This window comes from Siniperca chuatsi, linkage group LG12 (assembly GCF_020085105.1).
Source record: "Siniperca chuatsi isolate FFG_IHB_CAS linkage group LG12, ASM2008510v1, whole genome shotgun sequence".
Taxonomy (NCBI): domain Eukaryota; kingdom Metazoa; phylum Chordata; class Actinopteri; order Centrarchiformes; family Sinipercidae; genus Siniperca; species Siniperca chuatsi.
Genome location: NC_058053.1, coordinates 9,526,853 through 9,550,031, shown reverse-complemented (window position 1 = coordinate 9,550,031; position 23,179 = coordinate 9,526,853). Strand labels below are relative to the sequence as shown.

The 23,179-nt window shown below is 39.9% G+C and overlaps 1 protein-coding gene across 4 annotated transcripts in view; it reads right to left on the bottom strand.

The window, feature by feature from the left end:
* asic4a (acid-sensing (proton-gated) ion channel family member 4a) overlaps positions 1–21,888 on the bottom strand; it is an 85,641-nt gene extending 63,753 nt beyond the window's left edge. The window contains exon 1 of one of the 4 annotated variants that reach the window (XR_006380134.1): positions 20,757–21,888. Coding sequence is in view for 2 of the 4 variants with exons in the window: in XM_044216785.1 (XP_044072720.1) it covers positions 20,757–21,332 (576 nt within the window). In the remaining 2 variants the exon portion in view is untranslated. The remainder of the gene's footprint in view (positions 1–20,756) is intronic. The other 3 variants (XR_006380135.1, XM_044216785.1, XM_044216786.1) reach the window with 3 other exon arrangements.
* Between the last annotated feature and the right edge of the window lie 1,291 nt (positions 21,889–23,179).

The following is a 23,179-nucleotide window of genomic DNA, read 5'->3' as shown; positions in this document are numbered from 1 at the left end:
GTGCTCTGTTGTAGCATGCTAAGACTTAATGGAGCAAAAGCAGAATTTCTAAGCTTTTGTCAAAATGGAAACTGGTTTTTGAGGACAATTTTTGCACTTTAATTTGCACTGATGTATGCTACTCACCTTACATTTAAAATCCTGTCTGAAAATGTAATTTCTTAGTTGCTAAAATTGTTACACACAACGTGGGTCAACAGAGCTAGTTCAAGCAAACCAGAGCAAACAACAAGGTGTTGGATGGAAAAAACACCAATGAAAAAAGACATCAAAACATCCACACACATATCTCCTTTGCAACAAATATAAATAAACTGTAAATAATATAAGTTTGGATAGTTTGATCTTTTCTCATTCACAAAAAAAAGACAAATCTGTATATCTTACTTAGCCACACTCCAACTAAACCTCCACTTGCTAACTGAGGCTCGCCAACATCTTTTGTACCCACTTGAAGATAGCGCTCGATGTTAAATACTCAGTTTCACAGGTATTTTCTTCCCCTAGTACAAAAGTATCTGCAGAGGTTGCACAGTAGTCGATCAATAAAAATGAGTGATTTATCTCTGTTGAACAGTTTTTTCTCTCTAATTAGGTAGCTTACTCGTCCCTATTTTGAAAATGTGATCTGTGATTTGGAGCTATTTAGCAGAGTTTCAGGAGCAGGTCCGCACCTCAATCACGCCACTTCCAGCATTCCCATAAATACTCACCTAACCCATCTCCTCCTCTTTCGCTCTCTTATTCTGTGTCCCTCCCTCCCACCCCTTTCTTTCTCCTATTTTTCGTGTCCGTCATGCCCGGGTGCTACGGCGGATTCCCCACCGAAGCTTCTCCACAATGCAGCAACAGACCAAATAAGTACAAGAGTTCAAGCTTTGCTCATAATCTTTCGTTTTCGTTAATAAATCATTTAAACGCATCTGTTGATGGTGTAGTCCTTGCTAGTGAAAGGCTACTACAACTTAATGGATGATGTTAGAGTGAGTCACACTGTGCTGGCTGTGGTATCTCAAACTTCAACAAATGTTATAATGGTTATGTGTTGTCAGTAAATGATGTTTGTTAGGTCCACATTCACATTTTAAATGTTTGTAACACAGTATGTGCATCTGCTTACTTTCTTGATATTTGGTCAAATGTAAACGTTCATTGCAATCAACAATGTGAGTGATTCGACACATTTTTCTTGATCCAAAGCACCATCATGTCTGTAAATCAGCCTGTTTCCATTCTACACCAGGTGCCTCATTCTAGACTAATGGCAAAGGATCCCTTGTGGTGCAGCATATTTTTCCATCTCACTGCCAATTGTACAGGACATCTTTCACATTCTATCTCTTCTTTGACATTGTCCCTTTTGGGTTGCCAAAGCAAGTAAGGAATACACAATATGTAGATGGATCTTCAAGCAAGTATCTCACTGAAATACTTAATTAAAAACATGGTGTACATGTCGAATATATTTCTCTAATTTCTGTATTTTGTACTTGAACATTTGCGTACACCTTGAGAGCATCATACATTGTTGAAACATACTTTGGGACACAAAACAGAGAAAACATCACTGTGAACTCATTAGAACTGAGCATTACGGGGCTGTGGCCATCCTCTGAATCAGTAGAGGAAATGCAGGTACCTGAAAATTATGTATAATGCCATTTTCAACAGATTTCAAAGGGCATTTTAAGTGTCCTCATGCAACTGCTGGCATGGTGCGGGGAACCAAATAGAATGCAAAAATAATCAAACATCCACTCCCTCTCACTCTAATCTCCATGACTTTCTGCACTATGGCTGATAAAGTCCATTAGAGTGAAGTTAATATATCGAGACTTGACACATTTGGCCTCTGAAGTTAAGGCACCGCGTTTCACCCCACACATCTTCAGTGAGTTGACGGCAAGAATAATGTGCAGTATATATGGCAGAAGTCCAGTACATGACACAGTAAACAGGCTCAGTGCATGATTCTGAACAAGAGATGTCTGTGAGGGGTATAGTGCACAGTCTCATGTGAATAACTGAAATATGTTTGCATTAAGTGTTATTTATGCAGATGTACTGCAATGATGGGATGTGTACACAACCATTTTGTTCTGTAATACAGGCAGCGGAAGATTTACATTAATTTACCATGAAGACTCGACTAAGAGGAGCCTAGATCCTGTAAAATTCAAAAGAAGCTTCCTCCCAGTAGACTGCACCTTACATCAAGTAGAGCCCTGGTTAACATTCAAATCATGAGCCTCTTGGCTAGTTTTAAAAAAGAAATGTCAGGTCATTATGGATCGCAATTTTTGCCGGGGAAAAACGAATACATGAAACCTTTATTACCCACAAGGCAGAGCAGCAACAGAGGAAAGACACCTTCAGAATAATTCCTTTCTTCTCCTGGTTTACTGGTCAGATCAGGCTCTCTCTCACCCCCCCCCTCCCTGGGCTTCTTTTACAAGTTCCTGGGCCAGTCATGTCAGGGTCACTGCCTAATCACATTAGGGCTTGATCAAAGTTGCAAGAGCAAGAGGGAGAGCAGGAGAACCTCATTTCTCACAGCGTGGGGATTAAACTTCCAGCAACATCTCAGGATCATCGGCACCGAGCCATGTCCCACAGGCCCCACAAAAGGCTTCAGCTGAGTGGTGGGCGGTGGACAGGCTGCTGAACCTGTTGTAATCTAGAAGACAGAATACAGAGGGCAAATCCGGGCTCCATGTACCCGGCCAAGATAGATGATCGGCTGGATAAAATATAAAATAAAATATAGGGAGTAAATCACTGCTGCGGATGTCTCTGAGGTGGGTGATCAAATGATCTTAACTTTCCAGCATGGGGAGACTTTTGGAGTAGTAGTTCCCAGACACACTTATCAATATTTCACAGGAGGAGTTACTCGCTTTGAGATTGTTTGAATCACATCTTACATTGCCCACAGTGACCCAAATCCCCACTTTTGCAGTGATATATCTACATATGCATTTTCCCATGATCAAATTGATGAACAGGTAATTCTGCTATATAATATAGCTGGTGAAAACATTTTAAAGAATACATTCAAGGTGCAATAAACACCTAGCAACAAATACTGGAAAAACTTGTTAGGATGCAATATTTACATTTTAACCAATACCCAATTTTCATTCATGTCATTTAGGCAGATATTGACATTGATACATTTCTTTTGATCTGTCCTGATTTATGACAAAACATCACACTTTTTTAAAGTATCCTCTGACAGACAAGCACAAATCAATACAATTCAAATACAGAAAACATGTACAGTAAGATTTCTTTTGGCACAACATTTTCAAACACACTTTGTTGTTGCATTTTTATCAGGAAACAGGATTCCGTTCAAAAACTGCAAATTCTTATTTTCAAACAGAAAGAGGCAATTATGGCCCTAAACACTGTAACTGGTGTATATCTTACTGTGTGGTAGTAAAGATAGTGACAATTGAATGCCTTAGTTCTCACATGTCGTCCCTGCTGGCCTCCACACATTGTTTGCTAGTTCCATCAAAGCAAAATAATGGTTCTGAGTAGCTTTCCATTATTCAGTCTACAGAAAGCTGTCGTATTTAAACTTTTTGCACTGCTTGGTGATGCTGAGCAACTGCAGTTTTTTGGTTTCAGTTCTGCTTTGTTTGATCATTTTCCTCTGTGCCTGTGAATCTAAAAAAGAAATTACACGACTGGCCTCGGGAGAAGATGATAGAGCCTCCCACCACTTTTCCATCATATGATCATGTCCTTTCTCTTTCCTTTTAAGTTCTGACAATAATACAATGCCCTGCTAACATGATCTTTACTAACGCTAACAGCGTAAATAAACGAAGAACTCCATCATCATCTCTGCATCTAGAATTAGGCTGGCAACTTCCTAGATTTCTATCTGAGATGGCAATTAGACAGTGTAGCAGGATGGTACACTAGTTAATTAGGGCTGGTCATTAAAAGCACAATTCACATTACTTATAAGATGCATGCATTTGTCAGGTCTGACAGAACACAAGACAACTGCTGTAAGATGAAAAGGACCAATGATGGGAGGGGTGAATTAGTGTACTAGTGATATGGATGATGGTGACTTTTGCCTGAATGTGTTTTTGTTTAGTGATGGTAGATAAAACCAAGACTGTCCACACCAGCAATAGTCATTTGTTCACTTGACTTAGAATTACAAATTTTGTGTCATTTTTAATGATCAATTTGTTGAAACAGTACACAGTATGCATACATTCAATGGCAAATATAGAAATAAAGTAGTTTCACGTTATACCACTGGAAAGTCTTACGTTGTGGTTTAACAACGTAACCAACGCAGCCTATCACAAAATGCACGAGTTGGTTTGGGCAACAAGTCCTTAAAGCTACATGACAAATCATGTTATTTGTCATTTCCTTTCAAAATGCCCAATGTGTGTTTTCGGATCTGGTGCCCCTTTTCTTAGATGACCATTACAAAAAAAGATTTATATGACCTTTTTCTGACCTGCCACTGCTATTGTTATGGTTTGGTTAGGTTTAAGCTCAAAAACAATTTGGTTAAGGTCAAGGAACATTTGTGGTCATGGTTAAAAACCACCACTAACGTTCAGTGTTGGTAGGACATGGGACAGCGGTCTTCCATGTCACAAGCTTTGTGCTCCCAGGGGAGACTAGTCACAGTAATCAGATTCTCATCAAATGCATTCCTAAATTCGTAGATAAATTATTTCTACAAGTGAGTACATTTGAATAGATTAACACTTAATTTCTGTCCTCAGTTTCTAACTGCGTGAAGTCCAGTTGCAGTCTCCATTTTGTTGTGTTTTGTTGTTGTGTTGTGTTTATTGTGACACCATAGAAGATGAATAAAGCCATAGAGCACAGTGAAGTGCTGCATAACCTTCAATCAGTCACCAAAATAAAGCTTCTTTTGATTTTCCCCTGCAGGTCCATGTGGTGCTGATGATGCAGGACGACAAGTCACCAAAACTGTTCAGTGAATGAGTTACCTGTCAGTCCATGTGACTTCATCGTTACCTCGCTTGGTTTCTAATAAGTCACTGTAACCCCAAAAGAACTCAAGGGCAACAATGTTTCATTTTTTGTCTTTCTACTACAATAAAAGAACCAAACAGGTCTGATAACGGAAGTCACAGACAGTGCCTCCTGTACTGTAGAGAGTAGGAGTTGTGGAGTTCACATTGTCTTAGAACCTGGTGCTTCTTTAAATCTTTTTTCCTGTTAAAAACAACTAAATCTCGTTTTAGCATGTAACAGTTTTATATAGTTTTATATCTATACCTTTGCCAGCCATTTATTTCGCTTTTCACTTTACCAATAGGGTAAAATGTCAAAATATGTTTTATGACTTAAATGGTTCCAATGTCTAGTTATTTGTTCAACCATTAAAAGTTTATATAGTAAATATACTATATAGCATATATGCCATTTAATACAACACACACGATGGTGCACATTCTGTAGTCTATTGTTGCTACATAAGTTTTTTGTGTTTTTGTTTGTGTCTGTGCTATGTTTGCCCTTTTGTATCAACTTCAAAAAGGATTAATGGACTGTTCTGTTCACTATGTGCCTGGAAAACCCTCTCTAGCATATCAGCAGAAAGAGAGGCTCAATAATTCTTGCAGTAAAATCAACTTGTGAAACACTTTAGCAAATCCAAACATCTGAAAGCAAACTGTTACTCAATGGTCCTGCCCTCTCTCTCTCTCTCTCTCAACCCAACTGGCAGTGGCAGATGGCTGCTCACCCTGAGTCTGGTTCTGCTTGAGGTTTCTGCCTCTTAAAAGGAAGTTTTTCCTTGCCACTGTCGCCAAGTGCTTGCTCATAGTGGGAATTGTTCAATTCAATTAAATTATATTTATATAGTGCCAATTCATAACAGAAGTTATCTCATTGCACTTTTCCTATAGAACAGGTCTAGACCGTACTCTTTATAATATTATTTACAGAGACCCAACAAATCCCACCATGAGCAAGCACTTGCAGAAACCTTGGACAGAACCAGACTCAATGGTGGGCGGCCATCCGCCGCTGCCGTGTTAGGTTATTGGGTCTCTGTGCAGTGAGATAACTTCTGTTATGAATTGGTGCTATATAGATACAATTGAATTGAATTGAATACTGTCTGACTCCAAAGGCTCTGAACGTGTAGTGTGGCATATTTGTATGATTTATATATATATATTTTAATTATTTTGGCTGATAAGGGGCGGTATTCTTGGCAGGTAATTTTTTTATTTACAGCCCTTGGCAGTGAGCTAAAAAGTAAATTTCAGACTCTGCCTACATGTCATGATGACAAAGCAAAGCCAGGCAGTTAAACTTTAGTAAAATTCACAGCATGATTTCTTGCTCTACTCATAGTGACATGAAGATTTTTATGATAGTGTTGCACACTAATGAGGAACAGTCCTCAGAGTTGGAAAGAGATTAGGGTACTATCAACAGCCAGAAGTAAACACACCACTGCCATTTCAATCAACATCCAGACTTCAGCCTCCACTCAGAATATATATACTAGGCATATCATTTCACCTGAGATATGGAAATACATGCTTCACAATCCATATGGGAACACAAACTCTCTAGCTCAACTTGCCATACAGCACACCTGGGAATACCAACACACCAACATTAACCTTTTTAAACTTTGTTCCATGCAAGTCTATAACATTAACCTAGCCATCCAATGCTGCAAAGTGCTGTTTGTGCAGCTAAATTGAGGTGGTGGTGTGGGATAGTCTGGGCTATCCAGGCAATCCAGGCATTTCATATTTCATTCATATGTCAGTTACAGTACATCTCCCATAGACATCTAGGAAATCAGGGTGGATATAAAGGTTTTTAGCTTCGTATTCTGGAGCCATGCAGGAGGAACAAACTGACATCCAAGTTTTATCTTAATAAATGGATACTCCAAAAAATACCACATGTTTACTGCAGTCTGACAATCTGAAGATCTAAAATCTTCAGAATCTCTGTGAATTAGGGTTTGCATTTGTCTCTTCAGGCAGATTATTACTACTGTCTTTTGGGTTCTTGTCTTTTGTAGTTTACTGCTCTGCTGAATGTGTTTACTTATCCGTGGGGAGCACAATCAAGGGGATATTGCATGTTCATGAAACAGATAACACAGACTGGCCACCAGCAGGAGACACTTTTTCTGGGGCCAATTTATCGCAGAAGAAAACTGTCACCAAGTTTTTCAGTGCAAGTATTCTCTAGATTACACTGTCTTCTCGGCTGTACGGATTTTAGTAATAATCTTACACTTGTAAAAATATCACATCTGTAAATTTTGCCTCTATAAGGTTGTCTGTAACTCCAACTATCATCTCTGCCACAGTATTCTGTAATGATGCAGCTGGTGTAAAAGAGCAGGTGATCATGTCTCATAACAAGCTCACAGTATCCACTAAAAAGATGTTTTCCAATAAAAATAAGGCTGCACTCTTTACATTTGTAGAATGAACTCTCCAAGGAAGGAAAAAAAAACTATATCTCTTCCACATACAGGGAAAGAACCTCAAACAGTCCCTCTTTTGCTCGGCTTCTCAGTCTTTTGTCCACAAACCACCAGCGCAAGTACTGTCTAATGAGATGCTAATCCTGGCATCTTACGCTGGTGTTTGGAGGGGTGAGGGTTTTATTTATTCAGTGGCATCTACTCTGTATACAGACGATGTCTGGTGAGATCAGGCCAGAGTCCTGCATAACCTGCATTAGAAAGATGCACAGTTAAAGGTGACCTCTTCCGAGGATCAGTTCTGATTCATTTTCAACATCATAACTAAATTCTAAGAGTGGTAAGTTCAATTATTCAGAGGTGTACAAATGAAAACTGGCTTTGTTGTGGTCATATTGGAAAGGATATTTGAAGAGTAAAATTCATGTTGACACTTATTATGCTCTTATTGTTATGCTGGTAAAAATGAATTCTTATACTAATGACCTGGAATGTATTGGTCGAATTAATACAAATGTACCTTTCTGAGCTCTCACCATTAGATTTCTTTTAGATATTTTTCTAAGCGGAGAGATTTCATGTTATAAGGAAGAGCAGCTGACTTATTTACAAGCTGAGTCAGTCAGCAAGGAAATGAAGCAAATAATGGCTTGATTTGGAACACTTGAGCAGCATACGGCAGGTGGAAACAAGGGGGAGGCTCTAATTCTGCTCTCGAGCCAGCTGGTCCTAAAGCAGGGCTGCAGCCAATCTCACTGTCCGCTCTGTTTCCCACTGAGCTTTTTCAGCCGAAGGAACTGTGCCAAGAAGTGTGGCACCTCTCTTCAAATCACCTTTCTCCAGGCTTTACAAGGCTCTCTCCGGTGTATAATCGTAACATAATCATGCCCACTACATCTATTGATCTGTTCACTTACACTGGAACAGACAAATGGTATCCTTAGGCGAAGCTCTTGCCAAGAGAGATATGATGACACCAATTAGATTACACTGATATTCAAATACACAATGGACGTATGTGGCATGGCCTATACTCTCAGACTTATTTGGCTTACGGTGAAGCTTGGCAGTTTATCCACTTGTCGTATTGTCCCAGAAGTCCCTCAATGTCATGCTAATTAATTATTTATCATTACCTAAATGCACTAATTAATTGTCAGTTTAAGGGCATGCTTTTATGGAAGACATATTCAATCTGTCTCTGGGGATCACTTTCATCATAGTATACATACCAATTATTTATTAATATCCTGCTAATTCTCTTTAGAGTAGACAAAGTGAAGGTCAGAGAAGAAGAAAAAAGCCCAGTGATTTGTGAGTGAAGCCCACTGACATTTATCCCTTCCTATGGACTTTCAAGATCTGTTTAAAAGGATGCCGTTACCCCCTTTCCTTATTGTCAAAGTGAATGTCAAGGACACTAGTAAACAGCAATGCCATACCTCATTACTGGTCATATTTATTCTAAGGAGATGCCCTTATCATAGTGTTTATAATTAAATGGATGAGACCGCAGTTTTGAAAAGATCTGTCATTTTCCCTCTCCAAGTTCCTGGGGGGTTGTTTAATGAATGAGCTATTTGTCTTTTCCAGCCATGGTGCATGTTATATGCTTTTCATCTCGTTGTAAGATCAGACAATCACATTTTGAGTGGGTCTAATTATAGCAGCCTCCCATGAGTTGGCATTAAACTACAGCATCAGGCAGACATCGGTTATTCAAATAATTGGCACACTTAGAAAGGGTCCATGGCATTTTACAGATGTTCCTGTGCACTGTTTAAAATGTGTCAAGACACCCATTTGCTGGTTCTGAGATGACACCCAAAGTGCAAGAAACCGTAACTAGAAATTCAAGCCCCCTAACTTCAAATGCTCAGTCTGGTGTTAAGGGCACCTCAAATGCCACATCTTCATGATCCTGAAACGCAAAAAAAGAGAAAAAAACGACAAAAAAAGAGTCTAAAAAGAGTTGGACTTTACTCATTAAATGCATTACAAAATACAATTCATTTGGCACCCAGAGTGACAAAGATAGTGTAAGCTGAAAAAGAAAATCGGAGGATACATATCTTCAAAAGGAAATTAATAAAGACAAGAAGATATTACCTTGTAATTCAACCCTGTCTCCTAGAAATTACGTGTTATATTCTACAAATTTGTTTTGCCAAAATACATTTGAAGATAAACTTAATACCTGCCTGGGTTATGTTCAGTGGCAACGTTTTGTGGACTGTAGGAAGCACTACCTATGTGTCCAGCATGCTAGTTGTGTTTCGGGTGGATGATGGGTGCAGGACCTTTGACATTTGAGACCGGGGTTTTCATCCTGAGTCCCATATGTGGTTACATTTAGGCATTGTGGTCTTGGTTAAATAGCTGAGCTGTTTACTTCATTAACATTTAACCAAAACCACAATCTTTCCCTAACCTGAACCAAAGGGATTTTGTTGCCTAAACCATAAAAAAACGTAAATCATGCTTTAGTTGCCATGAGCGAATATTGTATTACAAGAGAGAATATTGTGGGAAAACAAATGATATACGTTGTCATTGAACTTTATTTATAATTTTAGTATGAACATTTTGCAACTTGGCAGATAAGTTGATTAAAAACTAATTCAGCAGGCATTACGTTTCTCTCAACACATATTTGATTTTGCACATTAGTAGTATATAAACATAATTTCTAGGAGACAGGGTTTCCAATAATTTTGTGTAACACTACTTAAACATTCATAAACATCCCGTTAGCTTTACGTTAACATTAGCAATTAGTTTAGATTTATCCATGTACACTAGAGTAGTCTTTACAGCATGGTACAAACAGCAAATTATGTTACATCAACAGATCAAAAAGTAGCGTGGGCTAGAATATTACCTGGAAATGAAATACACTGTGATGAACAACACAGCTCCCAAAGATAGTTAAAAAGGTTGGTACTATTGTACTACATCCATGATGCTTTGCCCCTATGTGTCTCATAAATAAAAGTATTTTATATGGTCTAAGTAAAATCTAGGAGAGTGGGCTATTAATGACCTAGGGACTCCTCTCCCGGGGCAACAGTGTTAATCGGAGCAATAGGTCTCCTTCCTGTTGGATCAATGTCAGCACAAATTTCAGATTGCTTTCCTGATGCGCGCCAAGTTATCTGTGATTCAACTTTAATAGGTTATTGAACGGAGCCAGCATTTAGGGAGCAGGGCCGTATTTCACGTTATTGACAATCAAATGCACACAACTTTCTCATTAGCATGCATTAGGAAAACACGGCATGAATCTTGACAACACCATTGGGGAACACGACTACAGTTACACGCTTGTTTAAACAAACAAGCTTAACAGTGGCTCGGCATCATGTGAGGAGGGTACATGAGGAATGTAGGTAAATACAGCTTGACAGACGTTACACTGGACAAAAAGCTACTGTGCTACCTGAAGAAGAAGCATAAATTAAGAAAAAAAGGGATGAGCGGGGACAACAATGTTTCCTAAATATAAATTAAACATTGTATTATAAATGTATAATGATAAAGGAATCCACAATATCATCTTTAATGTTGCAAGACCTCAGTGCATCATGGCCTTGCTCGCTGTCATTTTGGATAAAATCATGATTTTCAGCATTAATGCCACTTCAAAGATCTGTAGTGCATAAATCTAGTATCTCTGTTATGAAGGGCAAAATAGGTCTAGATGTTTCACATTTATTTGACCAACAACATTGATATCAAAGTAAAGAATACCATGTAGTGGATATTCATCCATTTTCATATTCTTTACAATTACATTGAAGCAGACACACACACACACACGCACACAGATGTGCAGTAACAGCTATGCAAATACTACGTCCAACTGATATTAGGACTCATGATGCGTAATTCTCCTGCGTTAAACAAGCTCGTTATACTGTAATGCATTTGCTCTGACAATTCCTAACCAAAATGCAGCGCTTGGATGACAAAATGAGTGGTGGCAATTCAAACAAGGTGTGCTAAATCAGATGACATTTCGCTGCACCTGAAGGTCAAGTGTTTTGTCAACATGGACAGAGCCTGATGACAAAGCTGCCAACATCAGGTGAAAGATTTACAGCTCATGTGTTACCCAAACAAGACGCGTCTGAGAGGGAGGAAAAAGACAAATGGGAGGTTATTGTATGTTGAGGGGAAAAATGTAGATTTACGCTGTTACAATGAAGGTATGCCTGTAGAGTGATACAATATCCATATGTCTAGTGTGAGTTTTAATGTGCTGTGTTTCAGGCTTGTGTCAGTTTGTAAAGTGTGAAACAATAAAAACAAATACTAGACAATAACAATCAATTAATTATTTTTCTATCTAAATTGTAACTTGAATAAGTGCAATTTACAAATTGCAATTTTAATTATAATTTATATAATTAAGTGTCTTTGCAAGCTGTAGTAAGTGGATATATAAGCCTGATTTCCCTGGCTATGATGATAACTGTCGGGCAGAAAATTTGCTTAGCTGTAGCTAATTAACATTCATTCTGTAAGTTAGCAAAACAACAAAAAAGAAATCTTGGCTGTTGTCTGGTTAATACACTCTCTGTAGGCCTCATGTCAAATTTACACATTGTCATAATCTACTTTTAACTTTTAAGCAGATTATATCATGATTTTAAATGTATCACGTTCAAAGTTTTGAATCAGGACCTCTAGGATTAAGATCTGTAAAGCAGTTACTTCTGTCAGTCTGTGTAGCTAATGTTAGCTCAAGCAGCTACAGCGCAGAGCTGTAAACATTGTGTTGCCAGCCCTATATCAAAACACGTCAGACGTGACTTCCCAGCACAGGGAAAGAGTACATCTGAATATTTGTTAAGTAATGAGGTTGAGATGTTAAGTATACCACAAATGTAATATCCTATTAAATGTGAGCTGAATTCTTTTTTTCTATTGAACACTAATCAAGTTTTCTTATAAGTCAACTTTTGTCTGAGTGGTTGAAAAAAAATCTTGTTTAACACTACTTTTCACTGGAGCTGAACAACCAAGACACCTCAGTCAGGATAATTCTTCTAATTTAGTTGGTTATTGTGATTCAAGTGGTTCTAATGCCAGGCTTCATCTGCAACAGTGTAGTTGCTCTTGAACAGCAATAGCAACCTAAATTTGAATTTGATGAAAATGTTTAGTTTGCTATTGATTTCTTTTAGCTTTACAAAACAGTATAAAGACATAATCAGGGTCTCTCCACAGCAAATGACCTCAGTGATGGCCTGTCATTTGGAAAGCATTAGCTTGGATTATTCAGCATTTTCTATCATAGCGTATTGTTCCATAAACTTGGTGTACATTATTAAGTAATATAGAATGTCTAGGTTCCAGTCAGTATGAACATTACACAGGAGAAAAAATTTGCACCCATTGCATTTGGTGCATTTGCTGCTGACCCAACCTCCAAGCCATTTGACAAATCATTGCATTCATCTCCCAAGAGGAAGCTACAAGCTGTGCCAGATATCATCATACAGGAGGGCCTGTTTAGGTGATTTACACCACAAAGTCATATAGATTCAGACAAAATATCACACCTGTCATGACACCTTAGTGTTTATGTACTATAGTTCAAACCTTGTTTGTATAACTGTAGCGAAAAGTAATGTACCCAGAGAGGGAAAAAGACACAGAAAAGGGATGTTAAAAAGCATGTTCATTGAGACAACATTATGTGCAGTGTGTGTGGTGACAAACTTGAAAAAAGCAGCAAGGGGCACATGCAAGTGTGTGACATTAGACATAATTCAGAATAAGGGCCAAGTGTCCAGCCAAGCGGACAGACGAGGCCCTCATGTTCAGACTATGCCAGGGGTAAATATTCACTATGACATTTGTGCTGTATGCTATTTCCACCGGCTGAATTGTAGCCAACTGACATTTTCATCCAAGTCACACTGGCTGTGATTTCTACATTTCAAATCTATTTGAAATATCAAATATACAGGGGGTGCACACAATACACCAGTATGAACATCGAACACCAGATTGCAAGGTATTCATGATGTTCTTGCAATGAAATTACAACTTCAGAAATATCCACATTTGATTTAACACCTATCTGACTCAGAGTATGAGTTTAGTTTTCTCAGCTTTTGACCATATCTATTTGAGTTTTTTCTGGCTTATATTAATGGCCTATTAAAATTTATTTTAGTTTAATTTTACCACAGTTTGAATCTAATAAGTAGCAATAAACTGCCATACCACTCGGCATCATAAACTTTGGTGCCAGCTTGGCTCAGTATACATTTTGAAGGCGACATCCCTGATTTAACACCACAGCTGCTTCTCTCTCTTGTATTCTGCAGACTGCTGGGACCACAGCAGCTTCACTGAAGCATGACTTTACACTGTTGGCTAACCGCTTTTCTCTTGTCCATGCTAGCTATGATATTGTTAGCTATCCTTTGGGCATTTCTCCCCTTAAAACATTTTAACACGTTTATTCCGACAACTGAGGTGTGTTTTGAGATTTTTTTTGGTTTTCCTTGTTAGTTAAAATCCACAAACAGCTGCCAGAAGACATTAAGCACTTAAGCTTGATACTTTCTGGTATGTACTCAAAATGATCCCACACACTGCTCTCGTATTTGAAACCTCTAATTTGGTGGCTCAAGTCCATGATCTCAAATGTACACTGCTTCTGTGCGGAGTATTAGCCGAAGAAAACTGTTACATGTTTGATGCATATTGGAAATGTCTTTCACAGGCATTTAAATAAAGAAAAATAAACGGATGAAAGTAGAAGAATTTTGTTTTGTTTCAGTCCATTTTACAAGAGTAGCATTTCAGTTTTCATCATAATTTTGAAAATGCTTTACTGCTTTTATTTTAATAAACGACATGGATTTTGAAATGTTAGTTTGGTTTTCATTAACAAAAATAACACTTTTGCATTGAATGGAATTACATTATAAGGTGTCTCTATTTTTCTGTCCACCTCCTGCATTTGCTATCTCTCCCAAAGTAATTAAACCGTACAAGCAAGGGAAATGAAGAAGCACAAACCCATTATGTGGCGGTGGCCTAAAAGCAAGCTTGGTTAATTTTTCAGAGGAATTTCCACTAATGTATTCAGAGACTGGGAGACATGACAAAATAAAAAGCTCACATTGGCAGCTAAGAAGAAAAGTGTGCATTTAAAGTGTGCTTGGCCAAAGGCTTTCATAATCATAGTTATCTGCACGGTGAATGCTATTCATCATCACTGTACACTGTAAAAAAAAAATCCTTATTGTGATGGATGTGCAGGAGTGCTGGAATACTTCATTAACCAAAATGGAGTTTAAGTACATATATACTCACTACTAAAATCATTAGCTTTATTCAAACAGAGATGAAAGTCTTTTTCTAAACACGCTGGTTCATGAGTTCATTAAACTTTCCTGGGGAATGATACTGGTACTGTGGCAGAGCTGTAAGTTGGGTTGAGATGTATTTGTTTGATAGGGTCACTGAAGCAGAGCAGCCACAAATGAAACCTTTCAAACTGGTAATATAGAGGGACCTAACTTGAAAATGCCACAACAATTTATTAGCACTGTTAATGTGCAGAACATCTGCAATATGGAAATCGAGAAGAGAGAAAGAATCTTACGTGCACATGTCATTACCCCCACAAACCTGCAACATGTAGACATATGCTTTTCATTTGCAAGAACTAATTCAAGTTTTGTAATCTTTGAATTTGAGTTTTTTTTTTTATTTTTATTTCTGAATACTCTAATCAGGCCCAAGGGTGCAATATCCATCAAAATTCCCTCTTGCTCTTTATTAGCCGAATCCTAATTCAGACAGAGCTGGTTTGAGGAATATGCAACTTCAACATCTATCAACTACACATGAAAAACTTCTATTTTGACTTTTGGATTTGACTTTAAATTTGATTTCACTTTATCAAAACGCCCATTCCTCCCCATCCCCACACAGTCCAAGCTGTGAGTCATCCTGTACTGCTCGATAATTTCAGCGCCCTTTAGGGAAAAGGTAGACAGTGTATATTGACGGATTTGGGCTGGATATATACGCTAAAACAAACAGATATCTTGTTCTAAAGATCAAATTCTTCCCCAACTCTGGCGGCATTAACAAATGCAGCTGAGACTGAGCCCAAAACACAGGCACAAGATAATTAGTCACACCAGGCTTGGAGAAGGAAGGGCAGGGAAGCAATCTGACTGAAGGATGTATTGATCCTCCAGAGAGGGAGGGGCACCCAGTCAGGAGTCATGATCAATCTTGCAAGCCAACTCTCTCAATCTGTGATGAAACCTCTGTGTGTTTGTTTGGGGAAGCATTCTATCTACACTATACACACTCTAAATGTGTGTGTGTGTGTGTGTGTGTGTGTGTGTGTGTGTGTGTGTGTGTGTGTGTGTGTGTGTGTGCAGTCACATTAACACTACCAACAGCTTGGTGTATGACTTTTCAGAAAGAGACAAATGTCTGTGTGAGTAAAAGACTCCCAGGGGTTAGAGGAGGGGGGTTTAGCTGTACCACAACATCGGAAGCCTTTATCGTTGAGTTAAAAGCTGTCCCTGAGCCGGAGATTCTCCTCATCAAACCGAGCGCTCCAAACCGAGGCACAGGTTTTAAAACTGACTCAGGAAGTGATAGAAAAGGTAAATCTTCCCAAATATAAACTGTTTGCATATTGGTGTTATCCGGTGGCTGGTCACAGGTGGGCTTCATCTGATTAGACAGTGGTGATGCATATCAGGAGGAGCAGCCGACCAATTGCACTGCAATTCATCTTCCTCTGATATGCTGGAGGAGGTGGCGAAGGTGGGGAAGGAGTGCAGTGGGACTGAAGTGGGTTGCAAAAGCAGCAGTCCTCCCTTTAGACGTTGAAAGATATGGGATCAGTGTTCAGTTATTTGCATGTTGCAAGAAATGTAAAAAGAAAAGAGAAAAAGACACAAAAAGACAGTGTGTGAATGTGTTTGTTTATGGGTTGTGGGGGGTGTAATAATGCGCCGTGCTGGCCTCCAGGGTTAGGTGTGTGGCTCAGATATCAGACAGCATGCTAAGCTGCAGGGGCATCCACAGCAGTGGAACTGTAGATGGCTAATTGACAGGCTGTTGGAGACGAAGCCAGTCCAGATAGCCAGTCACTTTCACGCTCCCACACTCCTCACTCTCCACCAGGGAGAAAGCGGGTGGCTCGGCAAGACGTGTGTGTGTGTGTGTGTGTGTGTGGGTACGCTGTTAAGGGGTGTGCAGATATTGGAGCCACTAGGGAAGTGGATGTCACTCTCACAGTCATCTGCACATGTAGACAGCGCATTTTCACACACACACACACACACACACACACACACACACACACACACACACACACACACACACACACACACACACAGACACACACACATATATAAAACTGAGAATAAAAGCCTGTGCATGGGAGTTTTCACAGGACTCACAGACAACGCCAAAGGCAGGGGATGTATTTTTTGTGGTAACAGGAACGATCACAGTCATGTATCTTTCTACAGATGCACCGGCTCTTACACACCACATCGAGCCCGAGTGAGAGACTGACAAGTGGTGCGACCTTGCACCTGAAAGTCAAAAATAAAATTTGTGCATGGCTCCAACACGGAAGGAAAATGTAAAACTTGTGTCACAATAGAAGTAAAACCAGGTCACTGTACCAGACATGTTGTTGACTCATCTCTGTGTGATTGCACCTTAAAGTCTTTACTGTACATTGCTGGTACAAACCCTATAGTACAATTCACACACCACACAGTCAAATGCTGCCCTACTGCATGAACTACATGCAAAGTCTTCTAGGTTTAAAAACAAGCTGTACGGCTCGTTATCCTCAAGACGTCCATCCATCCATCCATCCATTTTCTACCGCTTGGTCCCCGTTAGGGGGTCGCGGGTGACTGGAGCCTATCCCAGTGACTTCGGGCCTTAGGCAGGGCACACCCTGGACAGTGGCCAACTCGTCGCAGGGCGAACACAGACACAGACAAGGACAGACAACCATTCACTCACCCACCCAGAGAGATTGTGTGATGTTGGTCCGGTCCGGGAATCGAACCCACGAACCCACGATCTCCTTATTGGGAGGCAGGAGCTGTAGCCGCTCTGCCACCGTGCACCCTCCTCAAGACGTCATTTTGCGTTTCTTATTTAGGCTGCAAATATGTTTTTCTTTGCTCACAATATCTTTTTTTCTGATGAACAACACTAGTTCAGTACACTTGTTGAAATCAACTCACAATAATGTCTCTATTGTGCCATTTCTTCACAGTATTGATTTACATTAATGTAGTTTAAGATTTCATCCCACTATGAAGGATAAGATGAAGGAGGGGGATGAACATCATCTGTGACTTATACTATTAAACATTCAATTATCTATAAAACACACAATAGGGGCCTGCAGTCAGTGTAATGACAGATTGCAGGTGGAGAGCTCTTCAGTGTTGTCCCCGTTAACCCAGGTTTTTATAGATCACCTCGCATGCCACCCTATAGCTGTTTAGTTATCTCCATGAATATATGCAGAAGGGATCTGTCCTTGCTGAGAGCAAAATCTGATAATGCAGCAGCAACCACAGCTGAGAGTCAGAGCAAACCAATTCAGAGCTCTGTTTAAAAAAAGCCAAAGGGCTTGCTGCTCATCTCTGCGACAGCACCACAAAATAGATGAACAATTATTCAGAGACTGGAAGAAAAATATTAATCTATTTATTCATGGCTTGTTGAATCAGCTTTATCTTCTGTGATTAATCCAAGTCAATAATGTAATCTTTAATTATAAAGAATGGCCTTATTACCTACGTTAAATAATCGCGCCGGTCCATGATGCTGGAAAGAGGAAAACAAATTTCTTTGCAGCTTAATTATGTATTTTCCTGCCATAAATTAGAGCAGCCAGACAATTGTACTTATTTAACTCGTTAGAACAGTGAATGCATTGAAACCAAGTAATGATTTTCTGTAATAAACGAATAACTTAAAAATGGAGGGGAAAAACTTTACGCCCTTGTTTTTTGTGATTCAAAGAGTTTAAAGCACACATTTGAGACAGTGAGTTTTGACTAAATTTACCATTCAAATGCAATGATGAACTAAATTATAAGCAATTACTTGAAATTATTTGTGGAATAAAACAAAATGCTAACCAGATGTCTATTGCACAGAACATGGTTTGTTTACAGAAGAGCTAAAATGTCAGAAAATATTGCAATTATATTTCATCATGCAATTTTCCCAGGAGCCCCACATCCATGTAGCCATTATAAAAAAAACAAAAAACATCTGGAGCTCCCAGAATGATCAATCGAAAGAAAATACATTACAAGACAGAGACCTGAAGGAGGGCCCTATGAGAGGCTTGCATGTGATTAATAGCACATCACCTGTAATAATGGCTTTTTTGCTATAACAAATGATGTGCGATTTTTAGTTACAAAATACACACTCACGCAAACACTCACAGCACTCTGTTACTTTTACATTCTGCTCTCATGCCTGGTCCCACAACTCCCAGCCCTTCCTCCCTATGCACTCCCAGTTATGTTCCCCACCAGGACTCAGAGTAAGTGATTTGTCATGCGTGGAGGCAGCAAGTAGCCTGTAACAAATCTAAGTGACAGACTCCCGAAAATGCAGATCACATAGCCGACAGAGAGGAAACAGCAGCTTAGAACTTTCAACAGGATCCTAATCTGTGATGAAGTCACCCAGTGTCCAAAGAGAGCTATAGGACGTTTCATAGACACGGGTCAAACATTTCCTGGATGTCAGAATTGTCTGCTAATTAATGTACTCAGGTAAGGTAGGTCTGAGTGTCAAAGTGTCAGAGGACATCGCCATCAAATGTGCTAGAAGCACATTATAAAATTTTAGAGTCATGTTGTTGCTTCAGACTGAATTTCGTCAAACTTTTCTACTCCCCAGAGGTGCATGACATTTTCTTTTGCCTGATAGAACAACTGAGAACATTTCTTGGGGGGGATCCATTCTCATGTCACAGGTAATTTTACGTCTCCATGTGAGGGGCTTTCTTAAAGACAACAAAGAAAAATAAATACCTCAATACGCTGTTAGAGAAACCGAAGGAGAAGCAGTGAAATGTCATTATTTCTTTGGTGTAATTTGGCACACCAGAGGTAATGTAGTGCCATTCCTGTGATAAGACAGAATCTTTAGGTCTCAGGAAGGTGAGCATATCAATGTTCAACACACCCTATTAAGACTTGACACCCGCACTTTATCATCACTAAAGCAATTGCATATTCCTATTCCTGCATGAGAGATGGGGAAATCCATCTCCTGCAAGGACAGTGCCTTTAATAAATAGTGCACAGAACACAGGCACAAACTCTCCCTCTTTCACCTGATCCCCCCCATCTCTCTCTCTCACACACACACACACACACACACACACACACACTTTCCCTCTCTCATGGAAATTGTTTCATTCCTTTTAGTCAATCTGGCTAATGCAAAAATCATGTATGTCTGTCTTTAAATATTTAATCTTAACAGCAGCAAGATTGAAATACAACGTTGAAGAAGCATTACTCCTTTCCTCCTGAAAGGTGCAAGAGCTCAGAGAGAGAAAGAGAGAGAGAGGCAGCTGCTCTGCAATGTCAGAAAGAGAGCGGGGGAGCGACAGGGAGGGATGGGAAAGAGAGGAAGAAGGGACTCGGCTATTTTTGATGACTATTTTGTTGCCATGCACTCTCAGCTACTGGAGTTGGAGGCAGCATTAAAGCACAGTTTGCCTTGGAAAAGTATACAACCATATATGACAGCTCTAAGTTTTTCTTCTTCTGGAGCAGCCTTTGTTCTTTGACATAATAGATTCTGGTACAGGCTGAAACACACGGCTGGAGACAAACACTGTTGCTGCTTAGAACTTAGTGAGAAGACATACAGCTCAATGATTGAGCCAAAGCCATGAATCGTGCATGCAGAAATGCATCGTGGGAACCACATGGCCCCTGGAGATGAGTACAAGCACAAAAAGAATTTAAATTCCCCTTGCCTTAAAGTGTTCATTTTCCTTCCGTGCTTATCGGTAGTTGTATGAACGAGACAAGTCTCGTAAAGTTATGTATGTGTGATTTCTCAGAATTTTTTAAATGTGAAAGTTTTACTTTTACTGAACTTGTTTTATACAAAAAGTGTTAATAAAGACAATAAATCACGGTGAAGAAATGTAATATGATAAGAGTCCGGCAAAGACAGAACTCTGAGAAACTTTTTCACTCACCACAGAGAAGTCCTCGACTGAACAGTTCTGTCCACTGAAATTGCAGCTCATGAGCATCTCTTCTAACTGATGTCCTGTCCTGTTGAATATGTCCTGCATGTCAGGGGCAGGATACATTAAATCAGTAGGTTTGTGCCCATCCTTGTTTTTGGGGGGCAGACCTGTCAAGTTAGCCAGGTGGTAGATGTCGGCATCAGTGAGCGCAGAGAAGCGAAAGCGGTTGATGTTGCAGATGGTCACAGCAGGGAAAACCATTTCTGGGCTTGCCTCTTCATTCAGAGCTGTGACATGAGGATGTTCCAGGTAAGAGATGGCACACTTAGCCGCTTGGTACAGAAACAGCGCCAGTGAAGTCAAAAAGGCAAGAGCCCAGAGAGTCTGCCGGATGCCCAGGCGACCAGAGACAAAGATGTGGTTAATACCATGAAGGGAGCAGGAGTTAGCAAACCCGGCCAAGTCCTTAGCCGGAGGTGTGCAGATCTCCTCGATCAGGCTCTCCTTGTCCCCATCCTGCTTGTTTTTCTGCTTCTCATCCTCCTCTGCAAATTTGATTTTGCAAACAAATTCGATAGGCATGGGGGCAGCCAGGTCTGCGTTTTGGTCTTGTTTTTGATGGCAGCTATCAGCCCTGGATCACTTCCTCCTACTTCCTTGGCTTTCGTCCTCTGAGCAGGAAACAACTCCAGAAAGAAGAGAAAAAGACAGGAGAGAGTTTGTTGCTGCTGCCGCCGCTGCTGCCTCTGCTGTGACTGATAGTGCTGTTGCTGCTTCTGCTGCCACGGCTCCTTGTGACTAGAGCGCTGCTGCTGCTGTGCTGCTACTGCTCTGAACGCTTGTCTCACTACTTGATCAGCTCACACAGCCTCGCTTATCAGCAGTAATACAGCTGTCAAAGAAAAAACACCCTTGCACACTGCCTCAGACCCACAGATGAAAATGCAGCATTTTGAGTCGGACTAAAATAGGCACAGGGTACTTAATAATTCATAAGAAGGTAACATTGTGATTATTTCCTCCTCACTGGCGCGAGTGGCAACTTCCCCCGGTCATCCCTGCGCTTCCCGCAGACATCCCTCCTCCTGCTTAATCCACTTGTTTGGACGGCGCCTCCACTTCTTGACCTGAATAAAGTTGGTGTTAAAGGTTGTTCTGCCAAACATCCGGTGTTTGATGTGAATCGCAGGGGGTCGCTTTTCAATGCCACCCCCAACAAGGTCTCTAGAGAATGCCTAATTGAAACAATAATGAGGAGTACGAGAAGTGGAATTGAGCACAAGCAACTAGCTGGCAATCAATCTTGTCTTTGCAACAAAAAAGTAAAAGACTATTGATCGACCGAACGTGTCTGTCAGAGATTAAGAGCGGCAGTACAACGGTGTTTTCTTATCAGGAACTAATGGTAGCCTCACAAGACTCTTGCACGAATTTGAATTAGTGAATGCCTCCTGATCTGGACCCTGATGCTACTAAAGATGTTGAAATGAAGTATTGATCTGCCTCCGTCCCTATCCTTTACAGTGTGTGTCTTAGTGCTGTTAATGGCCCTTTTCCAAGTTGCCAAACAAAATTATGCAAATGCAAGGCAGAAAAGTGAGCCCTAATGCATGTTATTCCCCTTTAAATGGAATTAGTCATGCGGGTCACATCACAAGGGGCTGGGACCTCTGGAGAAAAGGCATATTTAAAAGTGAATTCAACCGCTCCAAACGCATGTGTCCAAGGGAGCAACAGAAATGAGAAATTACTCAAAACTGCATAATGAAGAAGGGTATAAAAGAAATCTTTTTCTTACCCGCCCAAACATCTGTCTTGATTATGTTGACCTATGAAACATCATAATTTTTGCTGTAAATAAAGATGAATTCTGGAATAACACCAAATGGTAAGAATAATCAGATCTAAATCAGATTAAAATTGTTTAATTGATAGCTTTGGCTGGTTAAAAACACCATCTCCTTTTGGGACAAAACAATGTAAAGCCAAAAATCCCCCAACTCTGCCCTTTTGCCTTTGTTTTTGTCATCGCAGTCCCTCAGATATTTGCTTTTTTATACTTTTTTAATAGTAGGATTGTCTTTTGATGGTGTGTTCTTCTGTTAGATAAACAGAGATATCTAGGATATTGCCTTTACTTGATAGAAGTGAAGCGTCCACGGTTTAGCTGTGCCTCTGGCAGGCACTGAGGTCTGCTAACCACAGAGTGTTTTATGTAGTCACTCCCAGAGGATGCTGGGCTTATTTACAGTCTTACAGAGGAAATGAAAGCTCACAGTCCACGCCATGACTAAATACCAAATATGAATAAAAAACACGCAGGCACATCTGGCATATGAAAACCATTCAAGGAGTGCATGGCATTATGTTTATTTGCCAGAGCCAATAACACTTCAAACCCCAGGCCTGTTTTGTGTTTGATGCCCTAA